This window comes from Petromyzon marinus, chromosome 2, assembly GCF_048934315.1.
Source record: "Petromyzon marinus isolate PM22_M1 ecotype Great Lakes invasive population chromosome 2, UKy_Petmar_22M1.pri1.0, whole genome shotgun sequence".
NCBI lineage: Eukaryota > Metazoa > Chordata > Hyperoartia > Petromyzontiformes > Petromyzontidae > Petromyzon > Petromyzon marinus.
This window is the reverse complement of record NC_133668.1, coordinates 12,935,557-12,959,081: the sequence shown is the minus strand read 5'-3', so window position 1 is coordinate 12,959,081 and position 23,525 is coordinate 12,935,557. Positions and strand designations below refer to the sequence as shown.

Sequence of the window (23,525 nt, the reverse complement as noted above, 5' to 3'; positions counted from 1 at the left end):
GAACGATGTTTTGCGGGTCTACACTGGGCGAGAGCTGTGCGTAAACTGGGTCATTCGCCTTTGTCTCGGTCGCCCTGGCTACGCGTCTCGGCCCAAACCGATTCTTTCCAGTTGTTCGACCTCCGAATTTTTGTTCGATGTCCGGGGCAAAAAATGGTCGAAAATTTTGTTCGATCACCGAATTGTTCCGAGTTCTGGGGCGTTCGATCTCCGAGGTACCACTGTACATATGGTCTATGTGCCAGGAATTGGTAAAATATTGAAGTGCTCTTTTGCAAGCTTGAAAATGGCCAGTCTCCTGAAATGTCCATGTCTCTCTGTTAGTTGCAGTAAATAAAAAAAGCGCTGCTAGTTTGAATTAACCTGTTATTTAATGTATAAGTTCAACGAACCATTAGCATTGTACCTTTTCCATCACGTAACACGTAACAAAGATTGAACCTGGTGTCTCAGAGAAATCGGCTGCGTCAAACAACATCGGTGTTTGCTCTGTGAACCCGCTGGCTTCATGGGCTAACATCCATGCTTGTACCCGGCCACCCGTGCCATACTTAAGCTCGAGTAATTAGTTTTTGGATGAGGCATGTTATTTGCGAAGGGAAGGGCTCACGTTTGACAGGTGATGTCAAAGCAGTGTGTGTATACTGCGGGGTGTGTAACTGCTGCATAGGGTGTGTGTGTATCTGTGCACAGTTACTGGTGGGACACATGCCATCACCTAGAGCACATTCTAAATGAGATGCTCTATTTAATTGCACATTTACAACAATAAAATTGATTAATTAGGGTGAACGGCTTGCTGCCAAGATGACGCCTGTGTAGCAGAATTGGGAAATAGGTTACATGCGGAATGCTTCTTTATAGGATTACCGTGCTGCTTTTATATGAAGTGAAATACATTAAGGCTCTCGGTTTACATCAATGTGATTTGCACGCGGATAAATTATTACACGTGATTGGCCCTTATTTTGTACAACATAATAGGGCACTTTGATCATCTCTCAAGTAATTTTATACTGCACTTAGAGGGGAAAAAAAATAGGACAGCCGAACAAACTGAAGTTTGTGATCTGTCACATTTCATTTGCGTTGAAGCCGAATTTGCGCAGAGCCTGTGCGGGAGCCCCCGCGCGTGCGAGACGATTTTGTCTCACTGGCCCGGGGGCTTGGCGAGATACCCAACTCCCGACCACCCTCATCTGCTGTCACGTGGAGATTTATAGCCGGAGATGTCACCCGTTATCAAAAAGCTTGTTTAAGCAGGAATCACGAGGACACAATTAAATGATTTTAGAATCCTTGATTGTGTTAGGACGAGCGATTGTTACGAAGTGTAATGCTATTATCACTGAAAACAGGGGAGCAGATCTAATAATTACGGCTGGTGGCTGGCATTCTGCCGCGGGTTTGGCTAGGCCAGGCCTGGAGAAGGATGGGCCCCGTCGTGTCCCCGTGTCCGTGATGGGAGGAAGAGAGGCAGGATCCCCCTGTTTGTGTTTTAGGACCGTATACATGCTGAGGCTGGACGTCTGACGAACGCTTTAATAATTTGCATCACTGACCGATTGAAACGTTTATGAACCAGAATGATCGAGTCTTTAAATTTAAAAGTGCATCTTTTTTACATTTCAAATTTGTTGGGTACATTGCAGTTATCAATAATTTAATCTTTCCATTGTAATCACAATGCAGTCTAAAATGAGACAAGGTGATAAACTTATCGATTAATTGTTTCAAATAATTGCAAAGGTCTACGCATAGCAGCACTCCTGATCACGGCTTCTTAAAAGAGACGTCATTGGGCGTCATGGCAGCGGTGGATTTTACACTTTTTCTTGAAGAAGGGCACAGACGCGTTGGACCTGAAAGTGTTGGTTGGCAAGCCGCCATAATTTTGACGGAAAACAGCTTAACCTCTGAACCTAACGTCCGTCCATCCCCACGACAGACGGGCCATGCTCGGAGTTGCTGGGGCTCACGTCAGGGCTGATCCCAGACAGGCAGCTCACGGCCTCCTCCAGCCTGGACATGCGCTGGGGCGCAGCCAGCGCTCGCCTACTGGGGGGGCGCTATGGTTGGGCGCCGGCGAATCCCAACGCGCACGGGCAGTGGCTGCAGGTCCATGCTCCAATTTCACCCTCCACCAGACAGGGCCAACCCTGTTGCACAATGCTGCTGCACTCACCAACCATCATCCACTGCTCACCAATGGCTCCCACCGCTTCCACCCACCACCCCCACCCACCGCTCATCACCCACTCCCACTGCTCACCACCTACACCCACTGGTCACCACCTACACCCACTGCTTGACTGTTCAACAACTGCATCCACCGCTTACCACCTACACCCACCACGTGGTTAATAAAAAATAAGTTCACTTGAGAGGATCTTAGGAGTAGTTTTATGCAGTCTGCTTATGTAGGGTATTTTTTTAAACATGGAGGGCGATGCTCTTTTCTGTGAGAGCTTCAAACGGACAATTCGTCTCACATTATGAAGCCAACATACAATTGAATTACACCCACCTGGGATAACGCTTGAATGTTTTGAAAAGGCTGCCATTTCCTTTTTTAATAAAAAGAATAATAACAACAATAATAAATAATGCTCCCACTCTTCAAGGTGGACCTGGGACAGCCACGCACGGTGACGGGGGTCATGCTGCAGGGGGCCAAGGGGGTCCTTGTGGGGCACCACTCGTCACCTGTTGGCATCGCGAGCCATGGCCACGGCCCCCAGGACACCAAGGCCTTTGTGCGGCGGTTCCGCCTGGCGCATAGCATGGACGGCGTGACATGGACTCGCTCTCGCACATCGGACGGAATCTACAAGGTGAGCCCCCCCTTCCCCCCCCCTCCCCCCCAGGGCCGGTGGGCGATACTTGCCTGGGACATGGTAGACGGGGTGCAAACATAAGGCCTCGTGCTTGGAGCCAGAGGTCTTTATGGGAGATGGAACGATGTCTGCGCAGGGTCAAACTCGCGGGCTGTGGGACAGGCCAAGCCTGTTCCTGTAGAATGCACTACAATTTGGATTCATCTGACGTGTCAAATGCAACTGCATCTCCAAGATGCTGTGCATAAAGGATGGGGACGTGCATGTCACGAGGACGAAAGTGACGTGTTTCTGTTGTTGTTTCTTAAGGTGTAATTGGAATTATGCCACATGTATAGCTACGTAAGTCGCCCCCCGTGTTTATTTTATACTGTCTGGGTTAAGGGGGGCCACGGTGGCGAGATGTTAACTACCTTGCCTGGTATACAGGCGGTCATGGATTTCATCCCAACTCTGACGCCTGTATATTTGGATTTTGCATGTTTTCCCCATGGTCATGTGGATTATTCTCTGGATCGTCCAGTTTTTTCCTCCACATTTCAAGTCAATATGCTTTTTCAGTATTTGGCTGCTTTAACTTTCCATGTAATAAGTCACTTCATTGAGCTATCAATTTGTGGCCAGATCGCTTCTGAAAAATATCTATATAGCTCAGTGGGCCTTACTGTACCTGGTACAATTAAAATAGATTAGTTTTTAGTTTAGTTTATATTGTCTGTCATCTCTCTATGTTGTTCACTCTATCTCAATTACTTGCTTAGCTTCGAGGCGTTATTTGCTTTACTAGCTTTTTTGCCCATCCAAGGAAGAGTGTATTTTGCAGTAAATCTGAAATATTCAATAGAAAAATTGTTTAGCTCATGATTATTAATGAGGGGGGGGGGGTTGCCCCATGTGGAGTGACGTCACCCGATAATGGTTATTGGGGAGTGGTGCGGCATGTGGAGTGACGTCACCCCCTCATGGTTATTATGGAGGGGTGCGGCATGTGGAGTGCGCGACCTTCTTGTGCGTCAGTGTAAATTTCCACGCGGGCATGAATATTAATGAAGGGGGGGGGGGCATCTTTTGCAGTGACATCACGCACGGATGTGGCACTGTGCTGCGTATATTTATTTTTTACCATCACTTTCTATAAAGAAACATATTTGAAGCGACTTTGCGTAATAAATTATTTAATTGAGCTCGACCTTACTTTGCGTTCGTGTAAAAACCACCCACTCATGAATATTAATGAGGGGGGTGGGCCTCATGTGGAGTGGCGTCACGCGCGGGACACACATTCTTGGCTCATTATATTAGTAACTAGGGTTTGTTCGGGGGCGCCTGTGGCGTCCCTCACAACCATTTACGGCCTTCGGTCAGGAAAATCACAAAGAAATTGCGCACGAACAACGTATTCACGCAAGCAGCCGATGCTCTGTTTTGAAGTTTTAAAATGAAACATTTTTTAAATTGTATTATGTTTTGAATTAGATAATTGTATTTCTTCATTAAAAGCTTATATAATTTTACATCTGGAAGACTTCATTGAAAAAGACATTTCGTGTGAATTTTCTCTCGTCGTTAAGTAGATGGCCTTGCTTGGGGGGGTTCGGTTCGATGCGGACTTTCACCTGTTTGGGATTGCGGGATCGAGATAAGGCGACATAGAGCTGCTGGCCGTGCGAGAAGACCGCCGTCTGCAGATCGATTCCGTTATTCATGCAGGGGGTGCGTGGAGGTTTGCAGCACCCCCTGCATGAAAACGACGGAAAGTGCAGCGTTCATCACAGAGAGATAAAGTTGTGCACTTATATAAGAGTATAATTTGCATATGCCGTGAACAATCCATTTTGGCACACGCTATTCAATGCGTATACTTTGAACATTGCATGTGCTGTATTTATTTGCTGATTAAGTGATATCACAAGACAATGCGAGATGGAGATTGCAGGGGGAGCCCGTCATCCAACAGTGGATAGAGCACAGCTGATAATGATGATGATAAAGAATGAGACCGCTGCACAGCTTATCAAGCAAGTGCAATCGCTTGGTAGTTTTAATCCCTCAGCCCTCTAATGATTTTTGGAGGTAATTACCGAAGCATTCCGTCTTGTTAAGTGAAACGTTAAAGCCCCCGTGGTAGCATTCATCTATCTGCATTGCACGCCAGCGTTACGGCCAATTATTTAACCTTTAAAATTGACCAATAATTAATTTGTAAAGATTCATCAATACCTAATCATTTGTAACTCGTAAATTGCCATATCATCCTTGCAAAATGGAATTAATGTCTATAGGCTTTCACCTGGTTAAATAATTTGCGCTGAAATCCATAAAATCGAGGATAGTTTGTGCATTTTATATAGTCAATTTGGAAACTAACGTACCCTACTGCAATTGCTAAATGTAAATGCTTACGATATACGGTACGTCCAATTATAAGCAAAATATACACGCTGTGACTTTTAAAAATATTCATGTAACAAGCATATTGTGTTGTAACTCTCAAGCATAAATCTGGTGTTCTGTTTTCACGCTCATGAGAATGCTGAGATATATTGCCAAACGTTGTTCAACATTGCTCATTAGCCAAGTTAGGCTTAGAGCCATCAGTTCACCACCGTCCAAGCCGAAGCTGACTTCTCTATTCGAGGTGTAATAATTCCTTCTATTCAGTCTCACGATTTGATTGAATTTAGGCGACCTCTAGTGGTTGCAGGTGCCATACAAACTCATTACATATACCATACGCAGTGTATACGGAATATTGCATGGGCGATTCTATCTATATTCTTCGCTCAATAATCAATATAGTTTGGTACGTCATTACACCTAAGCTCCATCATGCACCCTGGTTAAGTAACTCGCAACCATGTAAAAGTTGGCCTAACCAGTCCAGAACAATAATTGGCACATTAGGTTGTGTGACTAGACCTCAGATGTCATATTTTCTGTTGATATTCTGTTTATCTCCCAGAGGAATGGCCAACAGTATTTTTTTAGAGCCGTGCTCATATCTTATCTTATTTAATCCTTTGGAGGGTAGCTTATTATTTTCCTGTTTGTGTGAATTTTTAGAAGATGTTTACAAAACTGACAGTGCGTACTTGTGTGTGTCTATGTGCATTTGTCTGTGTGTGTGTCTATGCGTGTGTGTGGGGAGTGGTAGTTGTCGGGGTTCACGCGCTGCGCTATGAACCCGGCGACCCGAGTTCAATTCCCGCTCACGGCCAACACCAGTGACAATTATCTGAACCGGTCCTGGGCTTCCCCTAGTTCGACTCAGCCTCAAATCAGTACCTGGTGTGGTGTGTAAAACATCGCCACGAGGGAGACAAAGGCGGCCGGGCGTGGTGTTGGTCACCCACCCCCTTGTGTGCCGTATCGGCCTTCATAGGTGAATGCTAACAGTACTTGCCCCAACAGTCTGTTCAGGCTATACGTGGGTCTTTGTTTATGCGTGTGTGTGTGTCTATCCTTACTGCTCGCCTTTATTTCTGCAAAGTAAGACTTCTTGCTCACTTTTGCGCAACACTCAGCACTCATATCGGGGGTTTGTGTTGTTGGGCGAAGATTTCTCTCTGTGGAGGGACATCGTCTTCTGAGTTCTCCCCGTCTTCTAGTTCGATAAATAATGCCCTTTATTCTTCCAGTAAAGTGCTGTCTCTGTCTCAGGAGGGCCTTAAATTTGGATATTTGGCCAATTCCATTCATGAGCATTTGGTATGTGGGAGTAAAATTGAGTCGCCGGAGAAAATCCATAATGCACGCGAGGGGAGAATGCTCAACACTTCACACAGATGCCCAAATGAGCAGGAAAGCACCAGATCAGATAAGATGAAGGAAAGCAAGGACCTGCCCTTAGAAACTGAAGTCAAGTCGAGAATTATTAACATCCTAAAATCGTCTGAAAGTGGTGACTGAAAGAGCTCTGGTCTCTACCAAAGGCAGATGAGCATCTAGCAGCCATGATACCACAAAAATTAGACGAGAACCCATTCTGTGTCTGTTGAACTTCTTTCACACCGTACGTAGCCAACCGTGCTAATCGGAGGTGAAGTAGAAACTGCACAGTGCTTCACTAAGCACCAGGATCACCGCGACACCGTTACACAAGTTCGGATAAACTGGCAGGAGTTGTTCACCAACTACGAGATCTACAGTGGTAGGCAGGTGAGGGAAAGTTGTGGCGGCATCAACGGCATTGGCCGTGATGACCGACCTTAATTTTTGACCTTGAGCATTTGAAATAATAATTGCAAACACTTTACGTGGCCCAGATTCAAGTTAAGTAATGCACTATTGCTTTGGAAAGTTATGGAACTGGATACATAAAGGAGTTTTCTGTGTTTTTTATGCCCTATTATTTTTTAAATGTCCCATTAAACAAAAAATTATTTATTTACATGACACATTCCGTCTCCATCACATATGAACTCCATTCCAGTGCCGGGCACCCAGGAAGTTATTATCGTATTTAATTAACAACTTACCGCTTACAGCCAGCCCCACTACCCGGTGGGCATTTTCATTGGTCCATATGCGACAGAGTCGGCAACCGCTGTACAATAAACTGGGCTATAGCTCTTAATTTATATGCGTGCACCTAAACGCCCTGCTCACAACCACCTTCCCCACTCGCAGTTGTTTCTCTACCAATAAAACGAAAGAGAGCAGAAACGATGTTATACTGATGTAGTGACACAGCGCTGACTGTTGGACAGCACCAGCAACTGCAGGTGGGCACTTAGCGCACACGCCGCTGAGCATATACACGGTGTGTGTGTGCCGGCAGGGTGGAGGAACTGGGGTAAGGGTCACGGTAGACCTCGTGGGAAGGCCCCTGGAACCCTCTGGAGGGTTCGAGAAGGGAGGCGCGGCTAGGGCGGAGCCAAGCCGCGCCGAGGGGAATATAAGCAGCGGAGAGCGAGAGCTCCGGGCTGGCGGTTCTGGGATTGGACTCGTCTCGTCGCCGCTGCCTTCGCCCGATCATTCCGCGGCCAGACAGTAGTTGGCTGTCCTGATCATCATTATTAAACGCATCGGTGCAACGTGGACAGGGTCGTGTCTGGGACGGGTCGTGCGGCAGCGGGGTCGTATGTGAGAGAGAGAGAGGGGGTCCGAGTGGTGGCATGAGCTCAGCAACAACAATAAAAAGGGCAGAGCGGTGCCCCCTACGACCACCTCATCTCCGGCTGACTGTGTGTGCGACGCATGCCACTTGCACGCACAGACGACACTACACTTACATGCGTAGTGTTAGGGGATTATTTGGTTGAGCAGTGTTGCTCGGTTAGGATTAACAGCAGCGTTCACCTGGTCACGGTGGACTGCGTTCTTTATACATGTCCTTGCGTTCTCCCCATCGCTTCGCGTTGTGGATTAGAACAAGGTCATTGGTTGACATCAACTAGACCCGTTGTTCTCCATTTGCGTTAGAGTCAGTGTAGCCCCAATCTAAACTGGACTAATTGTAGCCCCGATTCAGTGTACCCCCTATCAGGGCTGGTTGAACTAGGCTTAGCGTATATACAGGACTGAAGCCCACTTTATGAGCATGGCCATTGACAGTGAGCTATGCCTGTTGTAATGTGCTTGAGAAAATAATGCCTCGTATTTACAACACTTGAGACGTAAAAAAACAGCCGTTTCCTACTCTACTTACGATGGTGTATTAACAATGCTAATTGTCCGTAACATATTTGTTATGCTATACACACGCGTACGGCATATTTACATCAAAACTTTTTTTTAAATAAGAGACACTAAAAACCCTTTGCGTGGAAATTACCACACAGCGCTTTGAGGTGCAGTGTCATTTAACAAGGAGAAGAAGAAGACGGAATGATCATCGTTATTATCAAACGCTTATGTAAATAAGAATTGCATTGTGACACTACATCCGCATTGTGCTTAAAATAAACTTACAACACACGCATAGTCATAATTAGCTATGAGCAACAGTGCGGGGACCCTCATTGAAGGATTGCAGAGCACGATAATGAGTGTTTACGCAGACCAGAGAGAGCATCCCGCGCAGATGTCAATACTGTCCATGTTGAGAGAAGCACGACCTTTAACCCGCCCTGCGGGGCGGTCAGGGTCGTGGGCAGGCCCTGTGTGTTTTCATCTGGGCTGGAGCAACTTTCAAGAGAACTCTCGGTTGAAGAGTCCTTCCGCGATTGATGTTGATTGATGGAGCTCGCGAATAGTCGAATGTTTCCCTTCCCGCTCATGATTAAATTAATGAACACAATTTGGGGCTTGAGGTTCAATTAAACTATCCATTTTTTTGTACTGTTGTCTTGTCTGTGCTGACTATTTTGTTTGTCCTGTCTGTACTGTCCATCTAGTTTTTTTTGTCTCATTTGTACAGCCTTGTTACGCCTTGTTTAAACTATCGGCCTTGTTTGTTTAGTCTCTTTCTGAACTTTAGCCTAAAAGAACAAAAATATGCAGATTTTTTGTGTGAATTGCAAATAATACATTTTATACATGTGATTATATGCACATATCACGAGCATAACAACCGCCTCCAATCACCCGATTATTGCGTACGTAGTAACGTGTCTATTGCTGTAATGTGTTCTAGTATTTTGTTCCATGTTTGAAATCACTGCCAGAAGAAAAGTGCTTACCAAGGCGTTTGAGCACAGATGATTAACATAGACATTGTAGGCAATATCCCATTTTCATATATCTGGAGTTCAGTTATTCTCCGTAGAAAGGCCATGTTGTTTTATGAAGTTGATGTTATTTTTAATGAGTACTTGTGCAAAACTGCCAGTGTAGTCTCTTAATTATTTTAAATGTTAACGTGCATGACTTCATGATCATTATATCTGCGTGTGCATGTGTGTGTGTTTACTGTTATCTGTTTAAACCGTCTGCTGAAGAATGTATTACTGCTTGCATTAAAATGTGGACAAAATGCCTCCTAACTCGGCAGTAAATGGAGACAACACAATTTTACGCTCGGAAAACTTATGGAAAAATCACTCCATGCAAAGAGACGAGGCTACTGGCAGCCCTCAAGGCCTGCCGTGCATGGTGATCGGGTTGTTGGTTGTGTCGGTGTGTACCCTGTCTTCAGTCATGTGACAATTCACTCCTCTCCACTCTGAGTCAGTGATTCGATAACAAAAAAAACTCTTTCTTTTTTGTCGCGTTTATAACATCGTGTTCATCTTGTTTCGAGTGTTCTGCCTTGTATTGTACACGTTTGTTCTTTCCACTGGACTAAATTAACGACATAATTTTCATATAATTTGCGTAAAGCGTAAGCAATCAAAACATTTTCCTGATTTTTTTCCCACGTACCATTGAGTGTGCAGTGGTCTAGCGTGGTTGGCTGGGACCCTGGTGTATGGAATGCAATGGACCTCCTGTTCAATTTAACCATTCTTCATAGCCCAGCACTTGGGTCCATCCAGCTCTGCCTGCACACTTTATAGCTACGCCGCTGCTGGTACCGAAAAAATACATTTTAATCGAAGCATCGTTAACTCTGCGACGCACCTCCTCCTGACGCCATAACTGTTGTGCCCTCCCCATCCCCAAATTGTTCCGTGATGGCACAGTACTTCGTGGGAAATTCGAATGCGGACAAGCCGGAGCTGCGTCAGGTGCGGCCCGTGCAGGCGCGCTTTGTGCGGCTTTACCCCGAGAAGTGGTCCCAGAACGGCATTGGCCTGAGGCTCGAGCTGCTGGGCTGCCCCGCGTCCGGTATGTACAGCTTGCGCATTGCTCGCACGTCACTCGCACGTCACTCGCATGTCGCTATCACGTCACTATCACATCGCTCTCACGTCGCTCTCACGTCACTCTCACGTCACACTCACGTCGCTCGCACGTCACTCTCACGTCACTCTCACGTCACTCTCACGTCGCTCTCACGTCACTCTCACGTCACTCGCACGTCACACTCACGTCGCTCGCACGTCACTCTCACGTCACTCTCACGTCACTCTCACGTCACACTCACGTCGCTCTCACGTCACTCGCACGTCACTCTCACGTCACTCTCACGTCACTCTCACATCACTCTCACGTCGCTCTCACGTCACTCTCACGTCACTCTCACGTCACTCTCACGTCACACTCACGTCACTCGCACGTCACACTCACGTCGCTCACACGTCACTCTCACGTCACTCTCACGTCACTCTCACGTCGCTCTCACATCACTCTCACGTCACTATCACGTCGCTCGCACGTCACTCTCACGTCACTCTCACGTCACTCTCACGTCACACTCACGTCGCTCTCACGTCACTCGCACGTCACTCTCACGTCACTCTCACGTCACTCTCACATCACTCTCACGTCACTCTCACGTCACTCTCACGTCGCTATCACGTCACTCTCACGTCACTCTCACATCACTCTCACGTCACTCTCACGTCACTCTCACGTCACTATCACGTCGCTCTCACGTCACTCTCACGTCACTCTCACGTCACTATCACGTCACTCTCACGTCACTCTCACGTCGCTATCACGTCGCTCTCACGTCACACTCACGTCACTCTGACGTCACTCTCACGTCGCTCTCACGTCGCTCTCACGTCGCTCTGACGTCGCTCTCACGTCGCTCTCACGTCGCTATCACGTCGCTCTCACGTCGCTCTCACGTCACACTCACGTCGCTATCACGTCGCTCTGACGGCACTCTCACGTCGCTCTCACGTCGCTCTCACGTCGCTCTGACGTCGCTCTCACGTCGCTCTCACGTCGCTCTCACGTCGCTATCACGTCGCTATCACGTCACTCTCACGTCGCTCTCACGTCGCTATCACGTCGCTATCACGTCACTCTTACGTCACTCTCACGTCACTCTCACGTCGCTCTCACATCGCTCTGACGTCGCTCTCACGTCACTCTCACGTCGCTCTCACGTCGCTCTCACGTCGCTCTGACGTCGCTCTCACGTCGCTCTCACGTCACACTCACGTCGCTATCACGTCACTCTCACGTCACTCTCACGTCACTATCACGTCGCTCTCACGTCGCTCTCACGTCACACTCACGTCGCTCTCACGTCACACTCACGTCACTCTCACGTCACTCTCACGTCGCTCTCACGTCGCTCTGACGTCGCTCTCACGTCGCTATCACGTCGCTCTCTCGTCGCTCTCACGTCGCTCTCACGTTGCTCTCACGTCACACTCACGTCGCTATCACGTCGCTCTCACGTCGCTCTGACGTCACTCTCACGTCGCTCTCACGTCGCTCTCACGTCGCTCTCACGTCGCTCTGACGTCGCTCTCACGTCGCTCTTACGTCGCTATCACGTCGCCCTCACGTCGCTCTCACGTCACTCTCACGTCGCTCTCACGTCGCTCTGACGTCACTCTCACGTCGCTCTCACGTCGCTATCACGTCACTCTCACGTCACTCTCACGTCGCTCTGACGTCGCTCTCACGTCGCTCTCACGTCGCTATCACGTCGCTCTCACGTCGCTCTCACGTCACTCTCACGTCGCTCTCACGTCGCTCTGACGTCACTCTCACGTCGCTATCACGTCGCTATCACGTCACTCTCACGTCACTCTCACGTCGCTCTCACGTCGCTATCACGTTGCTATCACGTCACTCTCACGTCACTCTCACGTCGCTCTCACGTCGCTCTCACGTCGCTATCACGTCACTCTCACGTCACTCTCACGTCGCTCTCACGTCGCTATCACGTCGCTATCACGTCACTCTCACGTCACTCTCACGTCGCTCTCACGTCGCTCTGACGTCGCTCTCACGTCGCTATCACGTCGCTATCACGTCACTCTCACGTCGCTCTCACGTCGCTCTCACGTCGCTCGCACGTTGCAGCGCCGTTGCCGCGACTCCATCACACAGGAGGTATGGGGCATCTAAAGCTGAAATCTTCTTTTTGTATAATAAGAATACTTATAATTATATCGCACATTTTGGTATTCCAAAAAAAATGATAATGATTAATCTTATATAGCTTTGTGCATGCGAATTGCATCTCACAATCGCTCAGGAACCACAGACAAGCTGGAAGGCTGCTGGGCGGTGAGCCAGCGCTAACTATTGCTCTGCAGTTCCCTCTAAATTAATATATTTTCAGCCCATTCGTGAGTGTTTATACATGTGGGAGGAAACCAGAGCACCCGGAGAAAATCCACGCATGGGCCAACCATTATACAAACACAAAGTAATCATTCTGCGAATGAGACACTGTATGTCAAAAATCGGTCCAGAATTTGCTCGGGCTGAGTCAATGCTGCTGGAATTATGCACTCCTAGAAGTACGTGGGGGCCGATGGGTTGTGTATAGAAGACTTTTTTTTGTATGTGGAGGGACGGATATATGAGGGAGGCATATCACGTGATTATATATTTCGGTCATGATGAATACATTTTTACTTCCTGCAAAAGGATGTATTGGGCAGTGATAGGCGATGTGGGTAAAGGATGGATTCAAATTAAAACTAAACTATTTTTTTATTTTACCAGATAAGACCTACTGAGCTATACAGCCTTTTTTTCAGAAGCGACCTGGCCACAAATGATAGCTCAACGAAGTGGCTTATCACGTGGAAATGTATCGCAGCCAAATACTCTCAACACACGTTTCTTAATGTGGAGGGAAAAACCGGAGGACCCGGAGAAAAATCCACACGACCACAGGGAAAACATGCAAACTCCAATTATACAGGCGTCAGGGTTGGGATCGAAGCCACGACCTTCTGTATACCAGGCGAGGTCGTTAACATCGCCACCTCCTCCATGTTCAGTTAAATCGTGGAACATACCTGCACACAACTCTGTTGTAAAGAATATGAAATTATTAACAATACCAATGATGCATCTCTTATTTAACAAGTTAAAGCTGTAATGTACAAACAACCCTTGGTCAATCTGCTGTTGGATGAAGGCCTCCCTGAGCTGTGCCAGTCATCGGGCAGGGGGGGGGGGGGAGATTGTTTGGCCATACTTCACCACGCTCGTTTGTGCGGGTGGATTAATAATGCGATTGCAGTGGCGTAATCGATGATATAATTATTGAATTCAATTGATTGATGAGGGTTTCTATTAAATTTGCTGACTTATATGTTCATCTCTATACCACATCTATCAGTCTGGGTTGGTGAAAGTGAGGGCACAGGGCCAGTTCTAATATCGCTCGCCACTGATGGTAGCCGTGGCTGGGAATTGAAGTCAGATTGCCAGGTTTGTAGCACAGTAGGCTAACCACTGCACCACCATTCCCCGTTTAACGTGAATCTAGTTTTACCCCAAAAAATTGTTTAAAATTTCCATGAGCAAACTAATTGCATTTTAAACGAGCATCGCACAGTCTTAGGAGCATTTCTGTGGAAACGCCTCGCATCTTCTGTAGTCTGCGATACGAAAGGAGATGTCCTCTGTACTTAGGCTGACAGAGTGATTCTGCTGCCCTCAGCTGTGCCGGCTTCTTGTTGTTCTTCTTATTATTATCTCTTAGCCGCATGCGCCAAAGAGCACCGAATAATCCCATGCGCACCGTGGCTCGCCAGTCCCCGATGCCGTCTGGTCTCATAAAAAATAAATACGAGTACTGTACAAGAAAGGTAATAAAGCAAATGAGTGAAATCTACCGTCATCGAATGAATGCACGAGCAGAAATTGCACTGTCGACACAATGCACACGATGGGCCCTGCTTTGGAGTCTGTATTCCCGTGAGACGGGAAACCCAATTGGCACTCGCGGAGCATCGTGCTCAGATCTGTAGCCAGCTGGCGCCAGACCAGAGAATCCGACGACTGTGCTTACATGCGTCTCTTGTTATTACGCAGGAATGTATTGCGCTCATAATAATTAGACACATATTGTTTGGTGTTGCTGCTGCTGCTGCTGCATTGGCAGTGGTGCGCAAGAACAGTTAACAAAATAACTCAACGCGTTTGTCAAGAGCAATGTCGCCTTGAAGGAAATACAATACATCATCGGCGAGTTTTTTTGGAAATGGCCCTTCATGTGCTCTGACAGTGGGCTTTAAAACACTACAAACCCGGCCACCCGAGTTCGATTCCCGCTCACGGCCAACACCAATGACGATTATCTAAACTGGTCCTGGGCCTCCCATAGGTTGAATCGGCCTCAAATGAGGACCAGGTGCAGTGTGTAAACATTATCATGAGAGAGACAAAGGCAGTCGGGTGGGGTGCTGACAATCCACCACCCCCTCTCGTGTGCCGTGTCAGACTTCTTCGGTGCTCACAAACAGTACTTGCTCCAAAACGTCTGTTAAGGCTATATTTGGGTGGGATCTTTGTCTTGTCTTGGTGTTTTGTGTGATGGTGTGTAAGTGTTTTGGAAGTGATGGATTGATGATACTTTGTTGTGATGTGGTGATGATGTGGGTGGTGTGTGATGTGGTGGTATGTTGGTGGTTTTAGTTGTCTGGTGTTGTACTGTATAATAATGTTGTGTGATGTTAACGTGGTATTGTGGTGGTGTTTAGGTATATGGGGTTGTGGTATGTGGTGCTTTTCTGCGCGATAGTATAGCGAGGTGATTTGTAGGGCAGTGGTGATGTATGGTGTGGCTGCACGTACTTTGTGTGTTTTGAGTTAGTGCCATCTGGTATCGTGGATTACGTTTGGAAAATGAGGGTTACATTGTACTTTATTTTCAATTTATTCTTTGCATTTATTAGATTATAATGTATTTTGCAGAAATGGTAATATTCACCTCCTGCTTCAGAGGCCAATTTGAGTTTTAAACACATTTCATTATTACAAGATGTTGGTGACCATTCCGAGAAAGTGTCACAGCAGTGATCGTTTACAACCTGAGGTATGTAAATAATAATAATGTGTTCGCTACAGTGCCCTTTACTCCAGAGCATCTCAGGGCGCTTTACGTGTGCAATAAGCGACATTCATCACATCTCAATTCGAACAATTGATAGGGAATCCTCAGTGGCAGCTGTCCCTCTGGGCAAAGGGCAACTCAGCACGTGAATGAGCGTCCAATCGTCTGTTTCCATTTCTCCCCCCCCCTTCCTGTAACCCTAATCCCTACCCCAACCGGCACGCCGACCAACTTCAAGGCCACGTTCAAGGAGTGAGCCCAGTCTCTGCAGCCCAGGATCCCAGCCTGCACTCCTCACCCTGTCTCGGTAACCCCCCACCCCTTCTCACCACTAGGAGCTTTAACAGCAAACAAAGAAATTGCGCAGTGGTTAGCGCTCTGAGTTACGGTGCCGGCGAGCTGAACTCGATTCCTGGCCAAAGCTCATGTTAGTGGCGCGTGATATTTAAACCGGTCATGTGCAGAACCTGACCTGCACTGGCCAGCGTGAAGCATGGCCAACAACTCACATGGAGGGCACTTCATCGAGCAGTGGGTGAAAGTGTTCCACCACAAAGTGTTTGTTAAGAAGCAATTGAAGTAATTTCAGAACTAGTTGTGTGATGTCACCTCCCAAAAGCTGCTTTCTGCACACCGGATGATGTAACGCCGCTTTCCGTGAGAGATCCGAGTGGAAATCTCCCCATCGCAGCGTGGCATGATGCCGATAATCACAACCGGAATACACTTTAGTTGGGAAAATGGATAAGTGCAACTTGGAAGAAACAAAACAAGAATCAATTTCTAATCGTAAGCCAAGATCTGAAGCAATGCCTTTTACGCTACTACGCCTACACAGGCGGTTTTCTGTTTTTAGCTGGCCCGCACTTTGGCCTGTTACAGTGTTGTTGGTTTGTACGTAGGCTGCTCGCACAAACGAGACTGCGTACGCCGCTGGCTGCTGTCCACCTGGGAGAGTGTGCTTGCTGAACAAGTGCCGTGTCTTCCGTTTCAGATTGCCCCACAAAGAGACCCTCTCTCGGCAACAGCTCCAGCCACACAGGTAGCAACAGCTGTCCACCCTCTCAATGGCAGTCACACACGTCTGTATGACATTAAATTCCTTTAAAAAAAGTTTTTTTTTAAAACAACGGTTTTATTTTAAAGTGCACTTAAGAGTAAATAACTCGATTGGACAACGGGAAGTGGACAACATCTTGATCACAAGAGACACGTGGCACCTGCTTCTTGGGCGAGGCGATTCCAGAGTTTAGGGACCGCGGCGTTTTTGACCTACCCAAATAAATATGTAATTAATAAGCCGTCCATACAAAATGTTTATTGCTTTAAAAGAGCCAATTAATGCATTAATTGATGCCGATTTTGATACAGGCATGCATTGTCACCGGATCTGAGTACGTGTGCAAAATTTGGAATTCATTGGACAACAAGAAGTAGACAAAATTTTTATTACAAGATTTGACCACGGCGAACATAGGAGTCAAGTGAAGTAAAACCGTTGAAAAAGAATTCCTCCTCTGGGACGTTTGATTAAGTTACGGGTGCAATTTGTGCAGACCTTTGCAAATCCACTGCTGGATGAGGACCCTCCACATCCCGTGCAGGTCGTGGAAGTTATATTTGACCATACTTCACCATGCTGGTCAGTGTGGTGTGGTCAAGGCCGCCAATTTAGCGTTTAATAGTGTGCCACAATGAACGTTGCTTCATTGTCCTCTGCTGCAAAACAAATAGTCCCGCAGCATCCTATAACAACCTGCTTGTGCATGGCGATCGTCCACTAGTAGTAGTAGTAAACATATTTTACTTGGTGAGAACCCATGATGATGGCGGGTCTCTTTTGCAGTCGCTATCTGGTTGGGCAAGGGATGGCCAGTGCATTACATTTGTGTGTGATATCCCAACATCCCGAGTGAAAAACAACATAAATAATAGAAAGAGGAGGAGAAATGTGAACATGAGGATGAGATTTTGCATTGCCGCTCCTCACTTTTGGAATGAGCTCCCACTGTGGTTTCATTAAATCCCTCCTCCTCCCTTCCCTGGCGTTTTAAAAGTCCTTCCTTAAATTAAGAAATCCCTTTTCCTGCACGTGTGGTAAGCAAACTCCGCGTGCTTTGACAGCATGTATCTTTGTTACCTGCTAGTGTTACATGAATGGTGCATGACTTGAATATTGTTTTCCGCCAATGTGTTTGCTACTCAGTGCCTGCAATGTTTATACATGGCTGTAGCTTCCTTTTCATTCACAAGGTCCTCCGTGGGTCATTCTTGCAAATCAGCTTGAAGCTCATTGTTTCTTATCGGCGTAAGCAAGTAACATCAATCAATCAACAGATGGGAAAGGGACCGACCAAGTGACCAATGAGATATCAGAATTATAATTATTATTTATCCTGGAGAAATCTGATGAGCTATGAAGCTCTTTTTCACAGATGTCAGTAGGGGCAGGTCATAAAGTCACAACAACAAGCAGTATAAAAAACGATAGGAGTGCAACATTTAAGAAAGGTAAGAAAATCACTGAAAATAAATACGTAAAATAGATTAAGTATATAAGCTCAAATTGCACAAGTACATACATTCCCCAGCAAAACAGTCACAGACCACACCAAGACGATACACAGTCCCTCAATAAAATTGCACATTAAAATGTAACTATCGATACATGGGTTGAGGATGAAAGCTACAATAACATTTGCAAATGCAGTTGCATATCCAGCACTAATCTTCCACTTCAGGATATTTTTTTTGGAAGGAACATTTACGATTGTAAGGGAAGAAACAACGTTGTTCCAAAACGTTGGTGCTGCAATGGCCGTGTGCCACCAGCCAGCCGCAACAGAAGCAGTTGTCTCCCGCTCCCCCCCGTGGCTGGTTCAAAGCGAGCGCGTCCAAGCGGAGTCCGTCCAAACCGCTGATCCCAGTTGGCAGACACTCTCAACGCCAGCGCTCGCTGCTCCATAATCCCAAAGCGGACAGCAGGTGGCCGATTCTCTAAGATAACGAGGTTTATTAAATCAGCTAACTAAACGTACAATTCTTCTCTCAAATTAAGCAGCACAATTGAATTGCCGCGCGCATGAGTCAGCTGCTGATGCTGCAGTGGAACTGGGTCAGGGTGGTCGGAGGGGGGCGGGGGAGGGTAGAGGATGGGTGGGTGGAGGGGTCACGGAGGTCACGCATGCTGATGCCTCCATGGGGGTAAAAAAGTGTTCAATTCCCACTAATCGGTTTATTCGCGCAGTCTGTGATTTCATGCCCGGCGTAAGTTGCAAGTAGAAATAAATTATAAACTAGAGATGATTTTGTTTGGTTCTCAGGGAAGTACAATGCCATTTTCCTGTGAACCTTCGACAAATGAGGATCTGTCTTAGGACACTCTGTGACCTCAGAATTACCAGAGAGAGTGGACTTTGGCAAAATACTTTGATAGTGACCTTCGAGATTTAAACGTTGTTGACACCTTGGGTTATATTTGGCTTAGCATTTGGATTTGAGAAATGAGAAAGGTCAAGATGTGGGAGTCACGATGCAGGACCGTAATTAAATTTAATAATCGATACGTTTTTTTGTCTAGTTTTTCCCATTTCATTTGTATTCTTGATTGTCTTCGTTGTACAGTTTCGTTCACTCCTCATGTGTTTATATGTACCATTGGCATATCATTTACATATATTTTGCTCAAATTACAAAAAACTAAATTCTCGCAAGTATGATTCGATGCATATATAGTGCACGTGAGAATCGAATTTAATCAAGTCATTAATGGTTAATTGCATGCTGCTCACTGTTAACATAAGGTCTTTCTCCTTCGCATGACCCGGCAGGTGCGAAAGATTTGAGAGGCAATGATGATGATGATGAAGAGCAACAAAGTCCATCTTCCATCACGAGTGAGATCCACCGTGCACTCCCGATTGAGCACCCTTGCATGTTCCACCACGTCACACACGCCACTCGCAGAGCATTGCTCGAATATGTTTGCGCACTGTTCGTCCGGTTAGCGTGAACTCGTTTATCTTGATCATACGAGAGGAGGGCAGTGTTAATCTGGATCTTGAACTGGTGGTGGAAATTCCATGTTCCAAAGATCTCCTTGTGATAATACATTACAGTGCAATTTGATTCATGTATGATCTTAATGTGACTGGATCTCAGTGGGCATTGTTACTGCATAGTCCTAGGCAGAGGAACGACGGAAGATCCCGCGCCTGGATTTGAACAAGGAAAGGGGAGTTGACAGCACAGATGGGAGGGGAAGATATTGACATACCACCAAGTTGTTAATTCACTGGCTGATGCCTATTTTACACAAGCCAATAGCAATGATAATAACGATGACAATGACGAGCGGTTGAGGTGTCCAGTTTTCAGCATCCAGTGTCCGATTCCAGTGTCCGCTGCACTGTGCTCCTCCCAGGTAATCCGGCCAAGGTGACTCAGAGCGGCTGGGTTGTCGGGAGACGAGGAGCCGGAACCGCCAACCCCTCTGCCTTTAACTCTGCCACGCCGCCCCCAACGGACCCCTGGGCTGCTAGCGACGACAAAGCGGACGACGTCCTGCAGAGCCTCGACCCATTCCTGATCACCGTGATCACACTGAGCACGCTCGGCGTGCTGCTGGGCACCGCGTGTGCGGGACTGCTGCTCTACTGCACGTGCTCGCGCCTGGGCCTGTCCATCCCCGGCGTGCACCACCACCCGAGCCTCTCGGCCGTGCTGGAGGCACACGAGATGCGGCACGCGCGGGACACGGCCGCGACCACAGGCGCCGCCACCACAGGGGCCGCCACCATGACCCACAGCAATGGCAACAGAGTGGGAGGTGGCGGGAACCCGTACATGGAGAAGTTCATCTCTCGGAAGGACTCCTCGCTCGCCTGACCACGGGTGTACCGTGTGACGTCCACCGCCAAAATGCTCTTACTGTGGAGACAAATGACCTTTGCATAACCTCTCGTGACCTCTGCTGACCTTGTGTGACTTTGAGAAGAGAGTCACGGTGGTCACGTTCAGGAGACAATTCTAATTTATTTGCACTGCAGCCTTAATTAATAAAAAATTCAAGTACAAAAAATTGTGACCCTGATGGGATGTGTGCAAATAAGAACTGAAATTGCAATCAAGTTTTAATAAAATCTAAGCGTTATTTAATTCTTAATATAATCAAAAATTTGTAAAAAGCAGGTGCAAATAATAGACTCGTGTAAATAGTTTTCCGTGCCCGTGGTTGCACGTGCCAAGGGTTGTGCACAATTAAACATATGGACATGCGTACATGCGCACACATCTTCGTAAGGATAATTCATATTCAGAACTATAAGGATGCCCAGCTATATGAGGACACAGTATGTAATTTTGGGAATAAAAAAACACTTCTTCCACTTTAAGTTACTCTACCTCGTGACTCACTGAATAATTAAAAGTGTAACCTTTCCAAATTATAACTTGTTGTGACATCATAACTGTTGGTCATTTGTAAACGATTGTAATATTAAATCCATTAGCTCACAAACGCTTGCAAAAGTGTCTCAAGTGTGGAACAAACTGTTTAGATTTGTCCACCCTGGCCCCACTTCCCTCGTAGTGAACAGCTTTGTTTTGAAGTCAACTGGCAATGCCCCAGCAGAGGTAACTTTTGGCTCGATTTAAATCTCATCTCGCTCCAGATCTGGTTGCCAATAATATTTGCTATAGCTTTGTACCGATAGCTAGCCTGACGCTTTGGAGAGCCACTGGCATTCTTGGACACAAGCCATTCCCGAGAAAACACGTTGCCCCACATTCCCTATTCAAGTTGCCAAGCACCGAATGTTAACTTGAAATTCGACAATTTTATAAACGGTCACACTTTGAAAACGTCGTATTTTCTTCGCTCGTCTTCTTGATCCCCAAGCCGTTCACTGCCCGGAGCGCCGTACATGGTGAGAAGAGTCTCTCTAGAATTCTGTTTCCGGAAAATTGGCGAGAGGCCAAAGGCGTATGCTCTGAAATAAATAAACAAAAATCTGCCAAATCACCAGAAATTCTTCAGGCAATTTTAAGACAGTTGAAATATTTTGTGACAGCTTGAATATTCTGTGAATATAGCCAAAAACTTATTATCTCAACGCTCTGAAAATTCAGGCAGTAGCCATTTAGACTGCCAAACAATTAAAAAATCTTGCGTGAATTGTTGGGTTCTTAAAGAGTCAAAACGTAGTTTGATTTAGTGCATTGTGGGAGTAAACCTATATCACCTACGGTATCCCGCACCACCCGTTGTTTTGTTCTGAGTGACCACTTCACACACGCATGCATAGACGCACGCGCGAGGCTTCGTTAGGACGCACGGAGTAGTGTTACGGGCCGCCGGCCTTTGTGCCGGACATACTGTCCTCTTGGGGGGGGGGGGGGGGAAACTCTTGCGAAGAAAGGAAACGAAGTGAAAACAATCGAGGAATGCCGCGGCACGTGAATGGACTTGCTGAATTCCTTACGGACTTTTGCGGCCTTGGACCAAAGGAACTCTAGCCACATATTGGGCGTCTTTATTTTCATTATTTAAAATGTTTATTCTCCATTGAGAATATTTTTACAGCAAGAATAAACTGTGCTGTGACTAACTTTTTTGCGCATGGTTTCCTGGTGATGTGGATAAACGCCGTCTGCAATGCATCAATGTCCTAACACAAAATTTCCCTCTAGAACTTGTAGGAGCTCACAGCTTGCCTTACTGATCAAATGACTGCTTTTCGTAATTTAATGCCTAGTATTTATGAAAAAATGATTGCCTTTTTTTCTTGTGTGTGTGATTACGATGCACTTTTGAATGTTACAAAAAATGGTTCTGATTTAGCTTGCAGGGAACGGTGGGAAAGAGGCCTAAGATCTCTGTCATGCAGTTGGGTTGAGGTTTTGTGCCTCGGCTCAAGATTGGGATAATTTTGAGAGGAGTGTATGTTGGGTACACAACGTGGTGCTGGCTGGTGATGTCAATAATGGTTTATTCTTCTTGTAAGCAGCACTTTGTGCCATGTAGGATGGTTGAGGAAGGAGCAGATGTTTTAAATGCTTAAAAAAATGTTTTATCCAATGTTGCAAATGCTTACTTTTCCAGTAAAAAGCAATATTGTGACTTAATAATCATATCAAACCCACGCCAAAAGCCACTATTAATCTTGACGTGTGTCCTAATTAAACCTCTTTGACTGTACCATGCCATTAAAGTACCCGATAAATTGCATTTTCCAACATTATCGTGGGGTTTAATGCCATGAAGTTGTCCACCAATATGTCTTATAAGTATGCACACGTGAGGCATTGGAAGTCCTATTTCTACACGATTTACGTACAGCCATTTAATTTTTCTTTTTAATTTCGCCATGTTTGGTATGGAGCAGTACCCATTTCCAGACAATAAACCATTGACCAAAATGTGCTTAAGTGTGTTGTGAAGAAATAATGCACGGATATCAGCGTGTGCAGATGTGCATGTTAAATTAATTTTGTTTTTACTGGAACAGCCACTTAGTGGGTCAGCATGTGTAAATTCGGCAAGTGACGATGCATTGTTTTATCGATGCAAATCGGTTCCTACACTAATGATATATGTATTCCATTGTACGTAAATAAATGGATCATTTATGGTAATTACATTCAGATGATATGTTCATGTTTAGGCTCATGGCCAACAAACCTTAAAAAAGAGGAAAAACAACTGCAGGCTACAAACATGATAGTCAAAATGAGACACAAATGTATCAATGCCTCGAAACGAATCGCGGCCCCAAAGTCGTGACAATTCATCAAATCATTGCCGTTGTTAATTGTTACGTTCCTGATGTACACTGATGGAATCGTGAATTCTCGGACATTGGTGCTTTTGCTCATCCTGG

General features: G+C 46.3%; 1 protein-coding gene across 2 annotated transcripts in view; it reads left to right on the top strand.

The window, feature by feature from the left end:
- Positions 1-23,285, top strand: part of LOC116947045 (neuropilin-2-like) — a 76,048-nt gene extending 52,763 nt beyond the window's left edge. For both annotated transcript variants that reach the window (XM_032962425.2, XM_076070100.1), the window contains exons 9-15: positions 1,949-2,118; positions 2,625-2,834; positions 10,403-10,547; positions 15,884-15,952; positions 16,640-16,687; positions 19,476-19,541; positions 20,069-23,285. In XM_032962425.2, coding sequence (XP_032818316.2) covers positions 1,949-2,118; positions 2,625-2,834; positions 10,403-10,547; positions 15,884-15,952; positions 16,640-16,687; positions 19,476-19,541; positions 20,069-20,532 — 1,172 coding nt within the window. In that variant the 3' untranslated portion in view covers positions 20,533-23,285. The remainder of the gene's footprint in view (positions 1-1,948; positions 2,119-2,624; positions 2,835-10,402; positions 10,548-15,883; positions 15,953-16,639; positions 16,688-19,475; positions 19,542-20,068) is intronic.
- The last annotated feature ends 240 nt before the right edge of the window (positions 23,286-23,525 follow it).